Source organism: Gekko japonicus, unplaced genomic scaffold, assembly GCF_001447785.1.
Source record: "Gekko japonicus isolate JY-2015 unplaced genomic scaffold, Gekko_japonicus_V1.1 scaffold856, whole genome shotgun sequence".
NCBI classification, from domain to species: domain Eukaryota; kingdom Metazoa; phylum Chordata; class Lepidosauria; order Squamata; family Gekkonidae; genus Gekko; species Gekko japonicus.
The window spans coordinates 619,349-634,612 of record NW_015175998.1 but is presented as its reverse complement, the minus strand read 5'-3'; the positions used below and the strand labels follow the sequence as shown (position 1 = coordinate 634,612).

Here is a 15,264-nt window from a genome sequence, read left to right as displayed (position 1 = left end):
GATAAAAGGGTTGGAACACTTTCCCTATGAGGAAAGGTTAAAGCGCTTAGGGCTCTTTAGCTTGGAGAAACAACAGCTGAGGGGAGACATGATCGAGGTTTATAAGATTATGCATGGGAAAGAGCAGGTAGAGAAAGAGGTACTTTTCTCCCTTTCTCACAGTACAAGAACTCAAGTGGGCACTCCATGAAATTGCTGAGCGGTTGGGTTAGAACGGATAAAAGGAAGTACTTCTTCACCCAAAGAGTGATTCACACCTGGAATTCACTGCCACAGGAGGTGGTGGCAGCTACAATCATGGACAGCTTCAAGAGGGAATTGGATAAACATATGGAGCAGAGGTCCATCAGTGGCTATTAGCCACGAGGTATAGATAGGGGCTCTGGGGCAAGGGATGCTCTGTCTTCTTGGTGCTTGGGGAGGGCACAACAGGGGGGAGGGGATTCTAGTGTCCTGGCCCCACTGCTGGACCTCCTGATGGCACTGGTATTTCTGGCCACTGTGTGACACAGAGTGTTGGACTGGATGGGCCTTTGGCCTGATCCAACATTGGCGTCTCTTATGTTCTTATGCCTGGTGGAGGTTGCATCACTGCGGAGCAGCATCTTGTTTCTGTGCAAATGAACCACAAGACACATAATGCCTGTGATTAAGTGTCCTCAGGACATCAGCAACCTCTGGTGCCCCTGCAGGGTTTTCAAGGCAAGAGACCTACAGGGGTGGTTGGCCACTGCCTTCCAGTGTGTAGCAACTCCGGTGGTCTCCCACAGTGGTCTCTTGTCCAAGAGCTAACCAGGGCCGACCGGCTTAGCTTCCGAGATCTGATGCAAAACACCCTGCAAGCACTGCAGTTTTCCAGAACTCCTCCTTGGGATGTCACGAAATAATAAGGACAAAATTTTAAAAAAAGAGGTGGGTGGAGGAGGAGGAAAAGATCCAGCGTGTCCAGAAGAGGGCAACCAGGATGGTGAGAGGGTTGGAATCCAAGTCTTAGGAGGAAAGGCTGAGAGAGTTGGGTCTGTTTAGCCTGGGAAAGAGAAGTCTTAGAGGGGGCATGATTGCAGTCTTCAAGTATCTGAAGGGCTGTCATGTAGAAGATGGAGCAGATCTATTCTCTCTTGCTCTGGATTGCAAGAGTAGATCTAATGGGTGGGAATTCCAAGGGAGTCGTTACCGGCTAAATATCAGGAGAGACTTCCTGACTGTCAGAGTGGTTGAGCGGTGGAACAGACTGCCTCGGGAGGTGGTGGATGCTCCTTCGCTGGACATTTTCAAGTGGAGGCTGGGCGACCATCTTCCACGTCTGTTGTAGGTATGTAGGGCTCTCTTTCGGCTCTGCTCCTGCAGAGTGCAGGGGGTTGGACTAGATGACCTGCAAGGTCCCTTCCAACTCTAACATGATTCTATGATCATCCAGGCCATGATTTTAAAGGCCTTCTTCTGCCAGCCCCCCTGTGCCCAATGCTAGCAGGCAAGCAGAGATACATCGGTGCCTTTGGTGTCAGCGGGGACCCTGGTTGGGGGGCTCCAACCCTCCAGCATTACTCAGGGGGGCACTTTTACAAAGGGAACAGGGCTTTGTTATAACTGAATGGTTCAGGAAGATGCTTTACTCAAGGGGAAGGGACTGTGTGGACTATACCGTTGTGTACAGTACGTACTATCTGTTGCTAGAAAAAAGTTTGAGTCCAGTGGTGCATTTAAGACTAACAAAGGTTAATTCTGGGTATAAGCTTTCGTGTGCATGCACACTTCTTCAGATACAACGAAATGGAAGTTACCAGTCCATACATATAGGTAGAGGGTGAGCATGCCCGTGAAAGCTTATCCCCAGAATTAAATTTTGTTGGTCTTAAAGGTGCCACTAGACTCAAACTTTGTTCTGTTGCTTCAGACCAACACGGCGACCCACCTGAAACTATCTGTTGCCATCTGCATTATCCTTTTGTGCAATTTCTGCATTGCTTAATGTGTCATGTTCAATACTTTTGCTTTCTTTCCGATTTCTGCAGCCCTAGTCCTGTGACCGTCCCTCCTGCCAGCCTAGCAGTTCGAAAGCAAGAAATTGCAAATAGATAATTAGGTACCACTTCACTGCAATGGTAACAGCGTTCCGTGTGCCTTGGTGTTTAGTCATGCCAGCCACACGACCATGGAAACGTCTTCGGACAATGCTGGCTCATTCAGCTTGGAAACGGAGATGAGCACCGCGCCCTAGAGTCGGATTCAACTGGCTTTCAATCAAAGGAAACCTTTACCTTTACCTTAGTCCTGTTCCATGGCTTCTTGGATGTCCCGTCCTACTGACTGTGTAATCTACCTGAGCCTCAGTGTCAAAGGTGAACAATAAATAAAATTAATAAGATAAATAATTAGTTCCTCTGAGTAAGGATGTCCTTGACAACCAGGACAGTGTAACCACTGACCTTGAGCCAGACATCCTGGAATCTGAAGTCAAATGGGCCTTAGAAAGCATTACTAACAACAAAGCTAGTGGAGGTGATGGTATCCCAACTGAGCTATTCAAAGTCTTAAAAGATGATGCTGTTAAAGTGCTGTACTCAATTTGCCAGCAAATTTGGAAAACGCAACAGTGGCCACAGGATTGGAAAAGGTCAGTATATGTTCCAGTTCCAAAGAAAGGCAATGCCATGGAATGTTCAAACTATTGCACAATTGCACTCATATCACACGCTAGCAAGGTCATGCTCAAGATCCTACAAGCTAGGCTTCAATAGTACGTGGATAGAGAACTGCCAGAAGTACAAGCTGGGTTTCGAACAGGTAGAGGAACTAGAGATCAAAGTGCCAACATTCGCTGGATTATGGAGAAAGCAAGAGAGATCACAACAAACTGTGGCAAGTCCTTAAAGAGATGGGAGTACCAGACCACCTCACATGTTTCTTAAGAAACCTGTATAAGGGTCAAGAAGCGACAGTTAGAACAGGATATGGAACAACTGATTGTTTAGCATGGGAAAAGGAGTACGACAAGGATGTATATTGTCACCTTGCTTATTTAATATATACGCAGAGTACATCATGCGAAATGCTGGCCTGGATGAATCACAAGCGGGAATTAAGATTGCTGGGGAAAAGATCAACAAGAGTGCCTAAAATTATAAACTCACACAACCACTTTTAACTTTAAAAGGGGTAATTTTTGATATGAGGGGACATGTGGGGAGGAAACTGAAGGGAAAAGTAGAAAGGGTCAAAACCATTGGGGAAGCTTGGAAACTATTTAAAACTACGATTCTAGAAGCTCAGAAAACCTGGCCCCACTGGTGGACCTCCTGATGGCACTGGTATTTCTGGCCACTGTGTGATACAGAGTGTTGGACTGGATGGGCCTTTGGCCTGATCCAACATTGGCATCTCTTATGTTCTTATGTTCTTAAGGATGTATATTGTCCCCTTGCTTATCTAATTTATATGCAGAGTACATCATGCGAAATGCCAGTGTGGATAATTCAGAAACTGGAATTAAGATTGCTGGGAAAAACATCAACAATCTCAGATATGCAGACGATACCACTATAATGGCAGAAAGTGAAGACGATCTAAAACGCCTCTTGCTCAGGGTGAAAGAGGAGAGCGCAAAAGTCGGCTTGAAGCTCAACATCAAAAAAACTAAGATCATGGCATCTGGCCCCATCACTCCTTGGCAAAATAGAAGAGGAAGTCATGGAAGCAGTGACAAACTTCGTGTTCCTGGGATCCAAGATCACTGCAGATGGTGACAGCAGCCATAAAATTAAAAGACGCCTGCTCCTTGGGAGGAAAGCGATGGCGAACCTAAACAGCACGATAAAAAGTAGAGACATCACCCTGCCAACAAAAGTCTGCATGGTCAAAGCAATGGTATTCCCAGTAGTCATGTATGGCTGCGAGAGTTGGACTATAAGGAAGGCCGAGCACCGAAGAATAGATTCTTTTGAACTATGGTGCTGGAGAAGACTCTTGAGAGTCCCTTGGACTGCAAGGAGATCAATTCAGTCAATCGTAAAATAAATCAACCCTGACTGTTCCCTGGAAGGCCGGATACTGAAGCTGTAGCTCAAATACTTTGGCCACCCAATGAGAAGGGAGCACTCACTGGAGAAGACCCTGATGCTGGGAAAGACTGAAGGTCAAAGAAGACAGGGACGGCAAAGGATGAGATGGTCAGACAGTGTTATCGAGGCCTCGAACATGAAATTGAGCAAACTCCGGAGGACGGAAGAATTTTGTAATACTGAGCCTGAGGGAGAGTTCTGGAGAACCTGAAAGCTGGCAGGCTGTTTGTCCTCATAAAAGGTATCATGTGGATTGTAGTTTGGTTTTGGATTCTGACTCTGCACCAGTTTGGCTGTAAACAATATTTGCCTTCCATGGAAATGACGCTCCGAAAGGCCGAGAGAGGGAAGAGATTGGCCGGGGGTGTGTGTGACAGGGGATGAGTGTTTGGGGCGTGTGCCTGACTCATCACCCGGCATCACTATGGCCAGGAGGTGCCCTGCTGGATCAGACAGGCAGGCCACTGAGCCCAGCATGGCATTTCATGCAGTGGCCAGTCAGCTGCCCTGGAGCCACAGCTGTGCAATGAGAACCCAAGAGGAGCCCAGCTGGATCTGACTCGAGGCCCATCCAGCCCAGTGGCCAACCAGCTGCCTCCCGGAAGCCCCCAAGCAGGAAGCCTCCAACAGCCTCCCCCAGCCTCTGGTCCTGCAAGGAGTGGATCTCCCTCGGGGCTAGGAGCCCCTGATAGAGAGCCCCGTTCTCCTCTGCCCACTCCCCTTTTAAAGCCTTCCAAGTTGGCAGACTTGACCACATCCTGTGGCAGTGAGTTCCACCGTTTCGACTTCCTTCCCTGTATCTGTCCTGCATCTCCCACCCGTCAGCTTCAGTGGGGGGTGTCGAGTATGATGGTGCCCTTTGAGAGACCTCTGTCATGTCTCCCCTTCCTCGACTGTTTTCTCAGCTCAAGAGCCCTCGGCATGGGAGGCCTGTGGTTGCCACTTGCCAGGTCCAGGTGGGGGGATTCCTGGAGATGGCGGGGTGGGTCCTGGGGACAACAGGGACCTGGGGATGAGCTGTACTTCTGGGGGTCCCACCCAGTGTCCCCTCTAAGCTGAGTGAGCGTGAGCTAGCGCACAGTTTTTTTAGCCTCCGGCTCACACATTTTTGTCTTAACTCCAGAAGAGCAAACTCATGGATGCAGCAGCTCTCGCTCACGACTTTCCTGCCAGCCGCTCACAGTGTGGAATTTTTGCTCCCAAGACTCCATAGCTTAGAGGGAGCCTTGGTCCCACCTGGAGGCTGGCTGGCACCCACAGCCCCCGCCTGGCACAGGAGAGGCCCAAGGGGGCGAGGCCACCGTCTCCGGGTGGGTCCCTCTAGCAGTGGGTGCCCCGCGGCCTCTGCGCCTGCTGGCGTTCCGGGGGAGAGGCTCCTTCCCCCCGCGGCTCTGCGCGACCGCACGGGAGGGACAGTGTGGGGTGGTCCCGCCACAAATTGGGAGGGGGGAGACGCTCCCGGCGTTGGGGAGCCGACGACCCCTCCCCGTTCCCGGGCCTGCGACCTCCCTCCCGGAGGGCCTGGCAGCGGTGACCCCCAGACTACCGCGATCGCCTCGGAGGGCTGGACTGGCTGGCGTCACGCCCCCTCCCCTCCCCGGCCTCCGGATTTCCCGGAACCTCCCGCCCACCCGTTGGCAACCCGTCTCCGCCTGGGAAGCCGCGACTGGCTCCGGGGGATGCCTGGGACAGAGCATGAGGTGGGGGGGAGCTCCCTCTCCTGCCTGGAGGCTGCAACCCAGGGTGGGGAAGGAGGGCAAAGAGCTTGAGCAGAGCCCCCCAAGCACTGCAAGCCGGGTGGTCCCAGGAGGAGGGGGTTATGGCCCGCTGGAGTCAGCAGCAGTAAGCTAGACTGACTGGGGAGGGGGGCTGGCTGAGCTTGGTCAACCCCTCCCTCTTCTTTGCCTTCCCCTTCCCTCTAGCTTTGGCTTCTCAGCTTGGTAAAGTGCTGGAGAAAGATGCCTGGCAGACTGGGAAGCAAACCAGACTTGTGGATCCTGTAAATAGAGCCAGTTTGGTATAGTGGTTAAGTGTGCGGACTCTAATCTGGGAGGACCGGGTTTGATTCCCCACTTCTCCACTTGCACCTGCTGGATGACCTTGGGCAAGCCAGTGTTCTGGCACAGCTGTTCTTGAAAAAGAGCTGTTTCTGTCAGAGCTCTCTGTGCCCCACCTACCTCACAGGGTGTCTGTTGTGGGGAGGAGAAGGGAAAAGAGATTGTAAGCCATTCTGAGACTCCTTTGGGTAGTGAAGGGTGTGATATAAATCCAATCTCCTCCTCCTCCTCCTCCTCCTCCTCCTCCTCCTCTTCTTCTTCATTTCATTTCATTTCATTTTTGAAGATGTAATAGGAAGTAAGGGCTGCCGGGGGGGGGCGGTCATGGTGGCTGGGGGACAAGCTCAGAGGAAATGTTGGGGGGCGGGGGAGGTGGGCTTGATGACCCCGTCTGCTCTGCCACCACTGGCCTCACTGCTCCTGGATGGCTGTTAGTGACCGGAATTGCACTCTCCACCTGCTCAGGGGCTTTGTCGGGACCGTCTGTACTCCAGAACTGGGCTGGTCTGTATTCAGACCAGATCAGAGGGGCTGTGTCCAAACTCTTATTAAACTCTGGCTCAGCTCTGGAACAAGTGGAGGATGAAGGAAGGAGTGTGCCTCTGTGTATGTGCAGAGCGCCTTCCTCCCATCAGAGGACGTGGCTTTCATCCTGCCCTCATTTGTTATGCTGCCTGTGTTATCGGATGACTGAGGTCTCTGGCTGGACGTCCGAGGTGCCTGCCCTGAGGAAGGGTCAAAACCAATGCCAGGGTCTGGGCTGTTCAGCACCTGCCTCTGTCATAAATTCGCATTCAGGACCAGAAGCCACAGGAGGCAACATCAGGGAAGGGCTTCAGCCTCTACACCCCATTGTTGGCCCTCCAAAGGGACTGGCTGGCCCCTGTGTGAGACGGAAGGCTGGACTAGAGGGACCCTCCCTGGTCTGACCCAGCAGGGCTCCTCTGATGTTCTTCTCAGGGGAAGGCCTCGGCCTCCCTGCCCTGTTGCTGGCCCTCCGGAGGAACTGGCTGGCCCCCGTGTGAGACGGGAGGCTGGACTAGAGGGACCCTCCCTGGTCTGACCCAGCAGGGCTCCTCTGATGTTCTTCTCAGGGGAAGGCCTCGGCCTCCCTGCCCTGTTGCTGGCCCTCCGGAGGAACTGGCTGGCCCCCGTGTGAGACGGGAGGCTGGACTGGATGGACCCTCCCTGGTCTGACCCCGCAGGGCTCTTCTGGTGTCCTTATCAGGGGAAGGCCTCGGCCTCCCTGCCCTGTTGTTGGCCCTCCAGAGGGACTGGCTGGCCCCTGAGTGAGACGGGAGGCTGGACTAGAGGGACCCTCCCTGGTCTGACCCAGCAGGGCTCTTCTGAGGTTCTTTTCAGGGGAAGGCCTTGGCCTCTCTGCCCTGTTGCTGGCCCTCCAGAGGGACTGGCTGGCCCCTGTGTGAGACGGGAGGCTGGACTGGGTTGACCCTCAGTGGTCTGACCCAGCAGGGCTCTTCTGAGGTTCTTATGAAGCAAGGTTTGAAGGCTCATCCAAGTCAGCATCAGGTTGTGTCCACTCAGTTCCCCACTCAGTGTCAGCAAGCCCCTGGGACCCTTGAGAGGGGCTCAAAGGGGTGTCTGCTTCCGGCAGCTCCATCTAGGTGGCCCTAGGGGGGGAGTTGGTGGCTGGCTGTGCTGCCTCCGTGCCACCCCCCCCCAAGAGACCATCCCTGCACATCACTCAGGTCCTGTGAAGAAGATGAGGTGTTTGGGTCTGTCCTTCTGGGAAGCCTCCATGTGAAACCAGTGACCCACTGCCTGTCGGTGATGCGAGGGGGTGGGGCAGAGCAAGGGGCTTGGGCAGGAGGGGGTCTTGTGGCTTCTCTCTCCGTCTCCCCCTCCCAGTCGCAACTCCCCTGTCCGGAAGGGAAGGGCTTGCTGCATCGTTGGGCTTTTATTTCGCACGGCATCTGAGGACGGTTATGTAAAGGCCACGGATGAGTTTCGTTCAGGCTCCCCTCCCTCTTTGGGGACGAGGACGTGAAAAGATTCCGTAGCACCTTCCAGACTAGCTGCGTATTCTGGGATGTGTGCCCTTTCGGAGCATGGCCGTGAGCACCTGGGTGGCTGCGTCTCCAAGGGGACTGTGGGGCATGAATCAGCTGTTGCCTTGCCCCAAAGGCCACCCTGGGCCGGCACGTGGGCCCCTTGGCCGCTTTGCTGCGGCAAGCAGGAGGCGGTTCTGGCGGGCAGGCGCCTCCCCGGGGTGTCATCCGTGAGGTCTGAACGATGCCTGTATGTTCAGTGCCCTTTCGGGGCCTCTGGATGAGGAGAGACTGGGTGTGTGTGTGTGTGTGTGGCCTCTTCTTGGCTGCCGGTGGCCACACAAGGAGCAGAAGGTGGTGGTGGTGGTGGTGGTGGTGGGGAAGGGGGGGGGGAATGTCCAGCAAGCCTGGTTTTGCCACCCAGCATTAGAGCCAGGGAAGTCAGGCTTTGCCAGTCTGCTCTGCTCCCTCCAGCTGGTCCCCCGAGGCAGCGGGCACCTGACACGAGGAGCCCCGTCGATGACTTCACATAGGGACTGAAGGGGTCGGCCAAAGCGAAGGCACGCTCCGTGCCACCAAGGCTCCTGTGAATTGGCCTCTTTCTCTCTCTGGGAAGATCCGCAGTGGGGTCCCACTTTTGGGTTCTGGGGGGTTCGAGCTGCCCCTCTGCTAGAGGCAGCCTGTCCCCGAGGGCCGTTTCCCCGGCACTTTTGCCGAACTGACTCGGTTGGTGGGGAGAATGTCAGGGCAACCATTTTGAGAAGTTCCAAATTTGTTGTGATGGCAGAACAGGAAGAAGCTCTTTGGGTTGCCTGGGCAACTGCCTTCGGATTTTGGAAGGGAGGCTGTCACTTAACACTCAAGAGGACGCTCTCGCAAGCCCCGCTGGCAGGATCCGCAGCCGTGGTGCGTCCGCCGTTAATTGCCAGGGAGGTGGGGCTCCGTCTGCGGTGGGCTGTAAATGTCTTTTAATTGTCTGATCTGCCAGCAGCTGGCTTGAAACATCTTTATGCCTCAGTAATGGACACGGGCCTGCCTGGAGCACGCCATGGCCTATTCTTGGGACTGTCGACCGCTGGGCGTGGAGGAGGGTCTGCGCTTGCTGATAGAGGAACTGGGCACTCCTCCACTGAATGGCGTATAGATCAGGTGGCATGATGCTGGCACGGGTGAGGAGGATCGGACCGCTTCTTGCCTCTCCCACACATTGTTAAAATTAGATTCACAGACCTTATTATCTGTTGCGTGGTGTATTTAGTGTACAATTGCCCGTGGACCCGACGTGAATCATTGCATTTTTTTTTAAAAAAAAGACAAGCTTTATACAGGTGTTAACGATCCTCAGGATGCATGGGCTTTGTGCCACTGCAAAGGCCACAATTCCCTCCCCTGCAGAATCCTGGGAAGTGTGAGCATTGTCTGTTGGAGGTCCCAAGCACACGCCAGCTACAGCTCCTGCAATTTCCTGGGAGGGAAGTTGAGGCTCTTCGGGCTTGCTGTGGGAAACATGGTGTCCTGTTTTGGGCACCACCTTTTAGGAAGGATGTTGACAAGCTCGAGCGTGTCCAGAAGAGGGCAACCAGGATGGTGAGAGGGTTGGAATCCAAGTCTTACGAGGAAAGGCTGAAAGAGTTGGGTCTGTTTAGCCTGGGAAAGAGAAGGCTTAGAGGGGGCATGATTGCAGTCTTCAAATATTTGAAGGGCTGTCATGTAGAAGATGGAGCAGATCTATTCTCTCTTGCTCTGGATTGCAAGACTAGATCTAATGGGTGGAAATTACAAGGGAGTTGATACTGGCTAACTGTAAGAGTGGTTGAGCAGTGGAACAGACTGCCTCGGGAGTTGGTGGATGCTCCTTTGCTGGAAATTTTCAAGCGGAGGCTGGATGACCATCCTTCGGGTATGTTGCAGGGCTATCTTTCGGCTCTGCTCCCACAGAGGGCAGGGGGCTGGACTAGATGACCTGCAAGGTCCCTTCCAGCTCCAACATTCTATGATTCTATGACTTTCTCTGCCACTGTCTGGAGGCTGGTAGCAAGCGGTAGAAGATGTGGCTGCTCTGGAGTTTGGTGGCGATGTAAGGCCCCGGTGATAACTCCTGGCTGTCCAAAAAATCCACCTGGCCTTACCTAAGATGAGGAAGAGGAGCTGGTGGTGAGAGGTGCCGTGATCTGAAGCTCCCAGCCACCCTGTTTTGGAAACAGACGGGCCATTTCATAGACTCTGTGCTGTGGTGTTTTATGAAATGGGGTGGGTTTTTTTTTTTTGACGTTTTCTTTCTATTTCGGGGGTGGGGGGCTTTGGCTCACTGCTGGCCCCTCTGGAGTGCCTGCTAGAGAGAACCCGGCGTTCTCTCCCTGCTCTGAGTCACACACCATTCAGGAAGAGACCCGTGCTCCGGTCAGAAGCCATCTCTTCCCCTCCTGGCCCAGCAGTGAGAACTCATCCTCCGGCGTCGTTGATAGCATCATCTTGTTTCCAAGGAAACCGCAGCCTCCTCCTGAGCCCAGCACCATCCTTTCAGAGATGGGAATGGTTAGGAGCGTGGTGGGTGTGGAGGAGAGGAAGGGAGCTAAAACGCGTAGCAGCTGCCTCATCCCAGCATCACGGCAGTGGGTGGGGAGGCATGCGGTTTCCAAGGGATCACGGCTTTTTCTTGCTGCACGGAGTCTGGGGGGTGGCCTCACTCGAGCTGCATCTCTCTTGTTGGACAGTTCCTTTCCCAGCCTCCAAAAGTATGAATCCCCCCCCCCAGGAAAGAAGGAGGCCAAGAGATCTGCTCAGCCAGGCACCTGCTGTGGACACAGCTGGCTGGGCAGGAGCAACTCCCAGGACCCTGTGGGTCAGGATCAATGCTCCCTCTAAGCTGTGGAGTCTTGTGAGCAAAATTTCTACTTTGTGAGCTATTGGCATTGAAGTTGTGAGCAAGTGATTTGGCTACTGCATAAATTAGCGGGCTCTGGGGCCGTTTTTCCTGAGCTAAGGCAAAAATGTGTGAGCCGGAGGCTAAAAAACTGTGAGCTAGCTCACACTGACTCAGCTTAGAGGGAGCACTGGTCAGGATGTGGCCTTTGGGACTGGTGAAGGAGGGCTGTCCCAGTCCGCTGAACCTCCTGGAGTCAAAAGCCTCTCTCACTCCCTTTCTTTTTTGCCGGATCCAACATTTCCCCCTGGGATTCCTTTTGAGTCATGTCCAGCTTGTGCGAGCAGTTGGCTGGAGCAGTAATCGGGGAGGGGGAAACCTCCCTCGGTGGGGTGCCCAGCTGCTACCTGGCGAGGCTCGCCTGAGTCATGTGGCCTGTCTTTTGAACACGTGGCTCATGATTCCATGCGTGGCGCTTCCAGGAAGGAGGGAGGCCATCAAATCGATGGTGATAAAAACGGACCTTGTGGATGGAGGCCGCAGAGCGACTCGAGATGAGCCTGCAGAGCCGGGCCAGGCAGGCTGTTGGAGGAACTCAGGCCTCTGCTTGGAGGGAAAGGGGCGCTGGGAGCAGAGATGAAAGAAGTAGAGGTGTAAAATTTCCGGAAATTTTGAAGCTCGCAAAAAACCCCGTTTTTTTCCACGGGAAATAGAGATTTTTGGAAAAATTGAAAAAAATGCTACATTAGCACTTCTTTTTTCTTTTCCAGATTGAAAGTCATTCTGTTACTTTAGGAACATAAAATATGACTATGGACATTTTTACTTGGCATGAAATTACCACAGCTAGCATATTAAAAATATGGTGTATCCAAACAATTATTACAAACAGAATACCCACCCACATGCAAAAACAAAACTGAAACCTTTTTCTTTTCTTGTGACAACAGCACCTCCCAAAGGAAGGAATGCATCTTGTTCTTGCATTGGAGAGCTCAGTTGGTAACCTAGGACTTGCTTGTCCTCAATGCACAGAAATTAGATCAATCTGATACCATACATATTTTTTAGAAATGATTTGGAAAATATTTGAACATCTTGTCTTAAAATATTTTATTCATCATGTTAAAATAAAACGTTTTATAATCAATTTTTTCCCTTTTCTTTTTTTCAATTTTTCCATTTTTTCGGAAAAAAACAAAAAAGGTTTCGGGGGGGGGGGGAACGGGAAAAACGGTTTCCCCCCGAATTTTTCCAGGCCTTCACATCTGTAGGAAGAAGCCGGGGTGGAGCCCAGGAACAAGGCAGAGACCTTTGCCCACAGCTAGCAGAAGGGAGCCTTGCTGGTCTCCAGGGGCATGCCGTTTGGTCTGGGGAAATGCTTGATGCTTTGGGGGGGGGGTCAAATGATGGTGGGGGGGGCGCCTCCAGCACCTGGGAAATCTTCACCTGGTCTTCAGGCTGCATAATAGTTTGTCAGTAGCTGTGGCCTGCCGGACCGCGGCGTCAGCAAGCGGCTGACGATCCCCGGAAACAGCAGAGTGGGCTACGGGCCCCGTGTGGCTCCCTGCCCGCTTTCGAGGGCTCTGCTGGAGAGGGGGAGAGCTGGCACTCAAAGGTGGCTGGGCTGAAGGAGTTGCCCGGCCCTGCAGCCGTCCCGTTTGGGTGCCTCCCCTGGGCCTGCAAAGCAGCGGATCCCATCCAACCACCCTACGCCTTGGGCCCGGCACTTCCTGCCTCTCCGGGAGGGGGTGTGTGCAGCAAGGCAGGGCCACACCTAGGCGGGCAGGTGCTCCGAATGTTGACTTACAGGAGGTGGGTACTTCCCCCTCCCTGAACTGTGTGTGTGTGCGTGTGTGTGGGCAGTTGCTGAAAAATATGTCCCCTGCTTTCTAAAAGTTTGACGTCAGTGCATTAAAAAACAAGAGAGTTAAGGGTCAAGCCTGTTAGTGGTATTTTAAGAGGCAAGGAAAGCAAAGGGAAAAAGCAGTTCACCATCTCCTCAGAAAACACGAAAAGGGTGGGGGTGGGATTGGAAGCAGCTGAGCTGGTTTGGGCCATTTTCTGGCTTGGGAGGGGGGTTCCTATCCTTGGCATCACCCAGAGCAAACACAGACCGAAGGCCGGCAGTACCGCTTGGCCCTGTTTCTGCTTTAATTAGTAATCGGCTGTTGCCTGTTGGGTTATCTGCAGCAGAGCTTTTCAGCTTCTCCCCACAGGATATTGGAGTTGCCTACTGGTGACGGCATACGGAGCGTGTTTCGTTAATAGGGTGATGAATTAGCAAGCTGAAGAATCTGATCCTGACTTATATACACACACACACACACGCAAACATGAAATGCAGAGAACAGGTTTTTCCAGGCTGCCTGGGCTGGTCTGCCAGAGTTTATCTGGAAAAGGACTGCTGTTGGCTTTTAGAAAGCCCTCTCTTTGACCTGTTTGTGTGTAGGGGTGTGTGTGTGTGTGTGTTTAGTGCCCTCAGGTCATTTCTGACATGGCAGCCCTATGCATTAAAGGCCTCCAAAGGGTCTGATCATTAACACCCTGGCTCAGGTCTTGCAAACTGGGGGACTTTGTGGCTTCCTGGATGGAGTCCCTCCATCCCACGTTGGGTCTTTCTCTTTTCTTGCTGCCTTCAGCTTTTCCAAGCAGGATTGTCTTTCCCAGCAACTCTTGTCTTCTCGTGATGCAACCAAAGTACAACAGCCTCAGTTTAGTCGTTTTGGCTTCTAGGGGGAGTTCAGGCTTGATTTGATCTCGAACCCCCTGATTTGGCTTTTGGGTGGTCCAAGTTGTCCGAAAAAACTCTCCTCCAGCACCACATTTCATGGGTATCCATTTTCTGCCTGTCAGCCTTCTTCATTGTCCAGCTCTCATACCCACACTTAGTAATGGGGAATACTGTGGCATGAATTAACTTAAGAACATAAGAGAAACCAGTGTTGGGTCAGGCTAGTGGCCCATCCAGTCCAGTCCAACACTCTGTGTCACACAGTGGCCAGAAAAACCGGGGGCCATCAGGAGGTCCAGCAGTGGGGCTGGGACACCGGGAGGCCTCCCACTATTGACCCCCCCCCCAAGCACCAAGAATACAGAGCATCCCTTGCCCCAGACCGAGAGTCCCTATAAGAACATAAGAGAAGCCAGTGTTGGATCAGGCCAGTGGCCCATCGTCCAACACTCTGTGTCACACAGTGGCCAGAAATACCAGGTGCCATCAGGAGGTCCAACAGTGGGGCCAGGATACTAAAAGCCCTCCCACTGCTGCCCCCCCCAAGCACCGAGAATACAGAGCATCCCTTGCCCCAGACCGAGAGTCCCTATCTATACCTTGTGGCTAATAGCCACTGATGGACCTCTGCTCCATATGCTTATCCAATTCCCTCTTGAAGCCGTCCATGCTTGTAGCCGCCGCCACCTCCTGTGGCAGTGAATTCCATGTGTTCATCACTCTTTGGGTGAGGAAGGACTTCCTTTTATCTGTTCCGACCCGACTGCTCAGCAATTTCATGGAGTGTCCACGAGTTCTTTTATTGTGAGAAAAGGAGAAAAGTACTTCTTTCTCTCCCTGCTCTATCCCATGCATAATCTTATAAACCTCGATCATGTCACCCCTCAGCCGTCGTTTCTCCACGCTAAAGAGCCACAAGCGGTTTAAACTTTCTTCGTAGGGAAAATGCTCACCCGTGACACAGCCTTACACTTAAGAATCTTCCCTGGCTCCTTCGTGCCTGCCCATCCCCATCTCAGTCTCCCGATTTCTTGCTTGCAGTCTCCCATTCTGGAAATCAGCCCAACTGGCGGGGGTGCAGCTCAGCTGTTCCCAAAGACCCTTTGTTGTTTGTCTTTGCTGTTGTGGCTCAGTGCTAGAGCATCTGATTTGCATGCAGAATGCCCCAGGTTCAATCCCTGGCATCTCCGGTTTAAAGGACCAGGCAGTAGTTGATGGGTGAAAGGTTAAAGCGTTTGGGGCCCTTTAGCTTGGAGAAACGACGACTGAGGGGTGACATGACTGAGGTTTATAAGATTATGGATGGGATAGAGCAGGTAGAGAAAGAGGTCCTTTTCTCCCTTTCTCACAATACAAGAACTCGTGGGCACTCCATGAAATTGCTGAGCAGTTGGGTTAGAATGGACAAAAGGAAGTCCTTCTTCACCCAAAGAGTGATGAACACATGGAATTCACTGCCACAGGAGGTGGCGGCGGCTACAAGCAAGGACGGCTTCAAGAGGGAACTGGATCAACATCTGGAGCAGAGGTCCATTGGTGGCTA

At 52.8% G+C, this 15,264-nt stretch overlaps 1 protein-coding gene across 1 annotated transcript in view; it reads left to right on the top strand.

Moving 5' to 3' along the window:
* Window positions 1–9,172: 9,172 nt before the first annotated feature.
* Window positions 9,173–15,264, top strand: part of SGSM1 (small G protein signaling modulator 1) — a 67,534-nt gene continuing 61,442 nt past the window's right edge. The window contains exon 1 of the mRNA XM_015426419.1: window positions 9,173–9,262. Coding sequence (XP_015281905.1) covers window positions 9,173–9,262 — 90 coding nt within the window. The remainder of the gene's footprint in view (window positions 9,263–15,264) is intronic.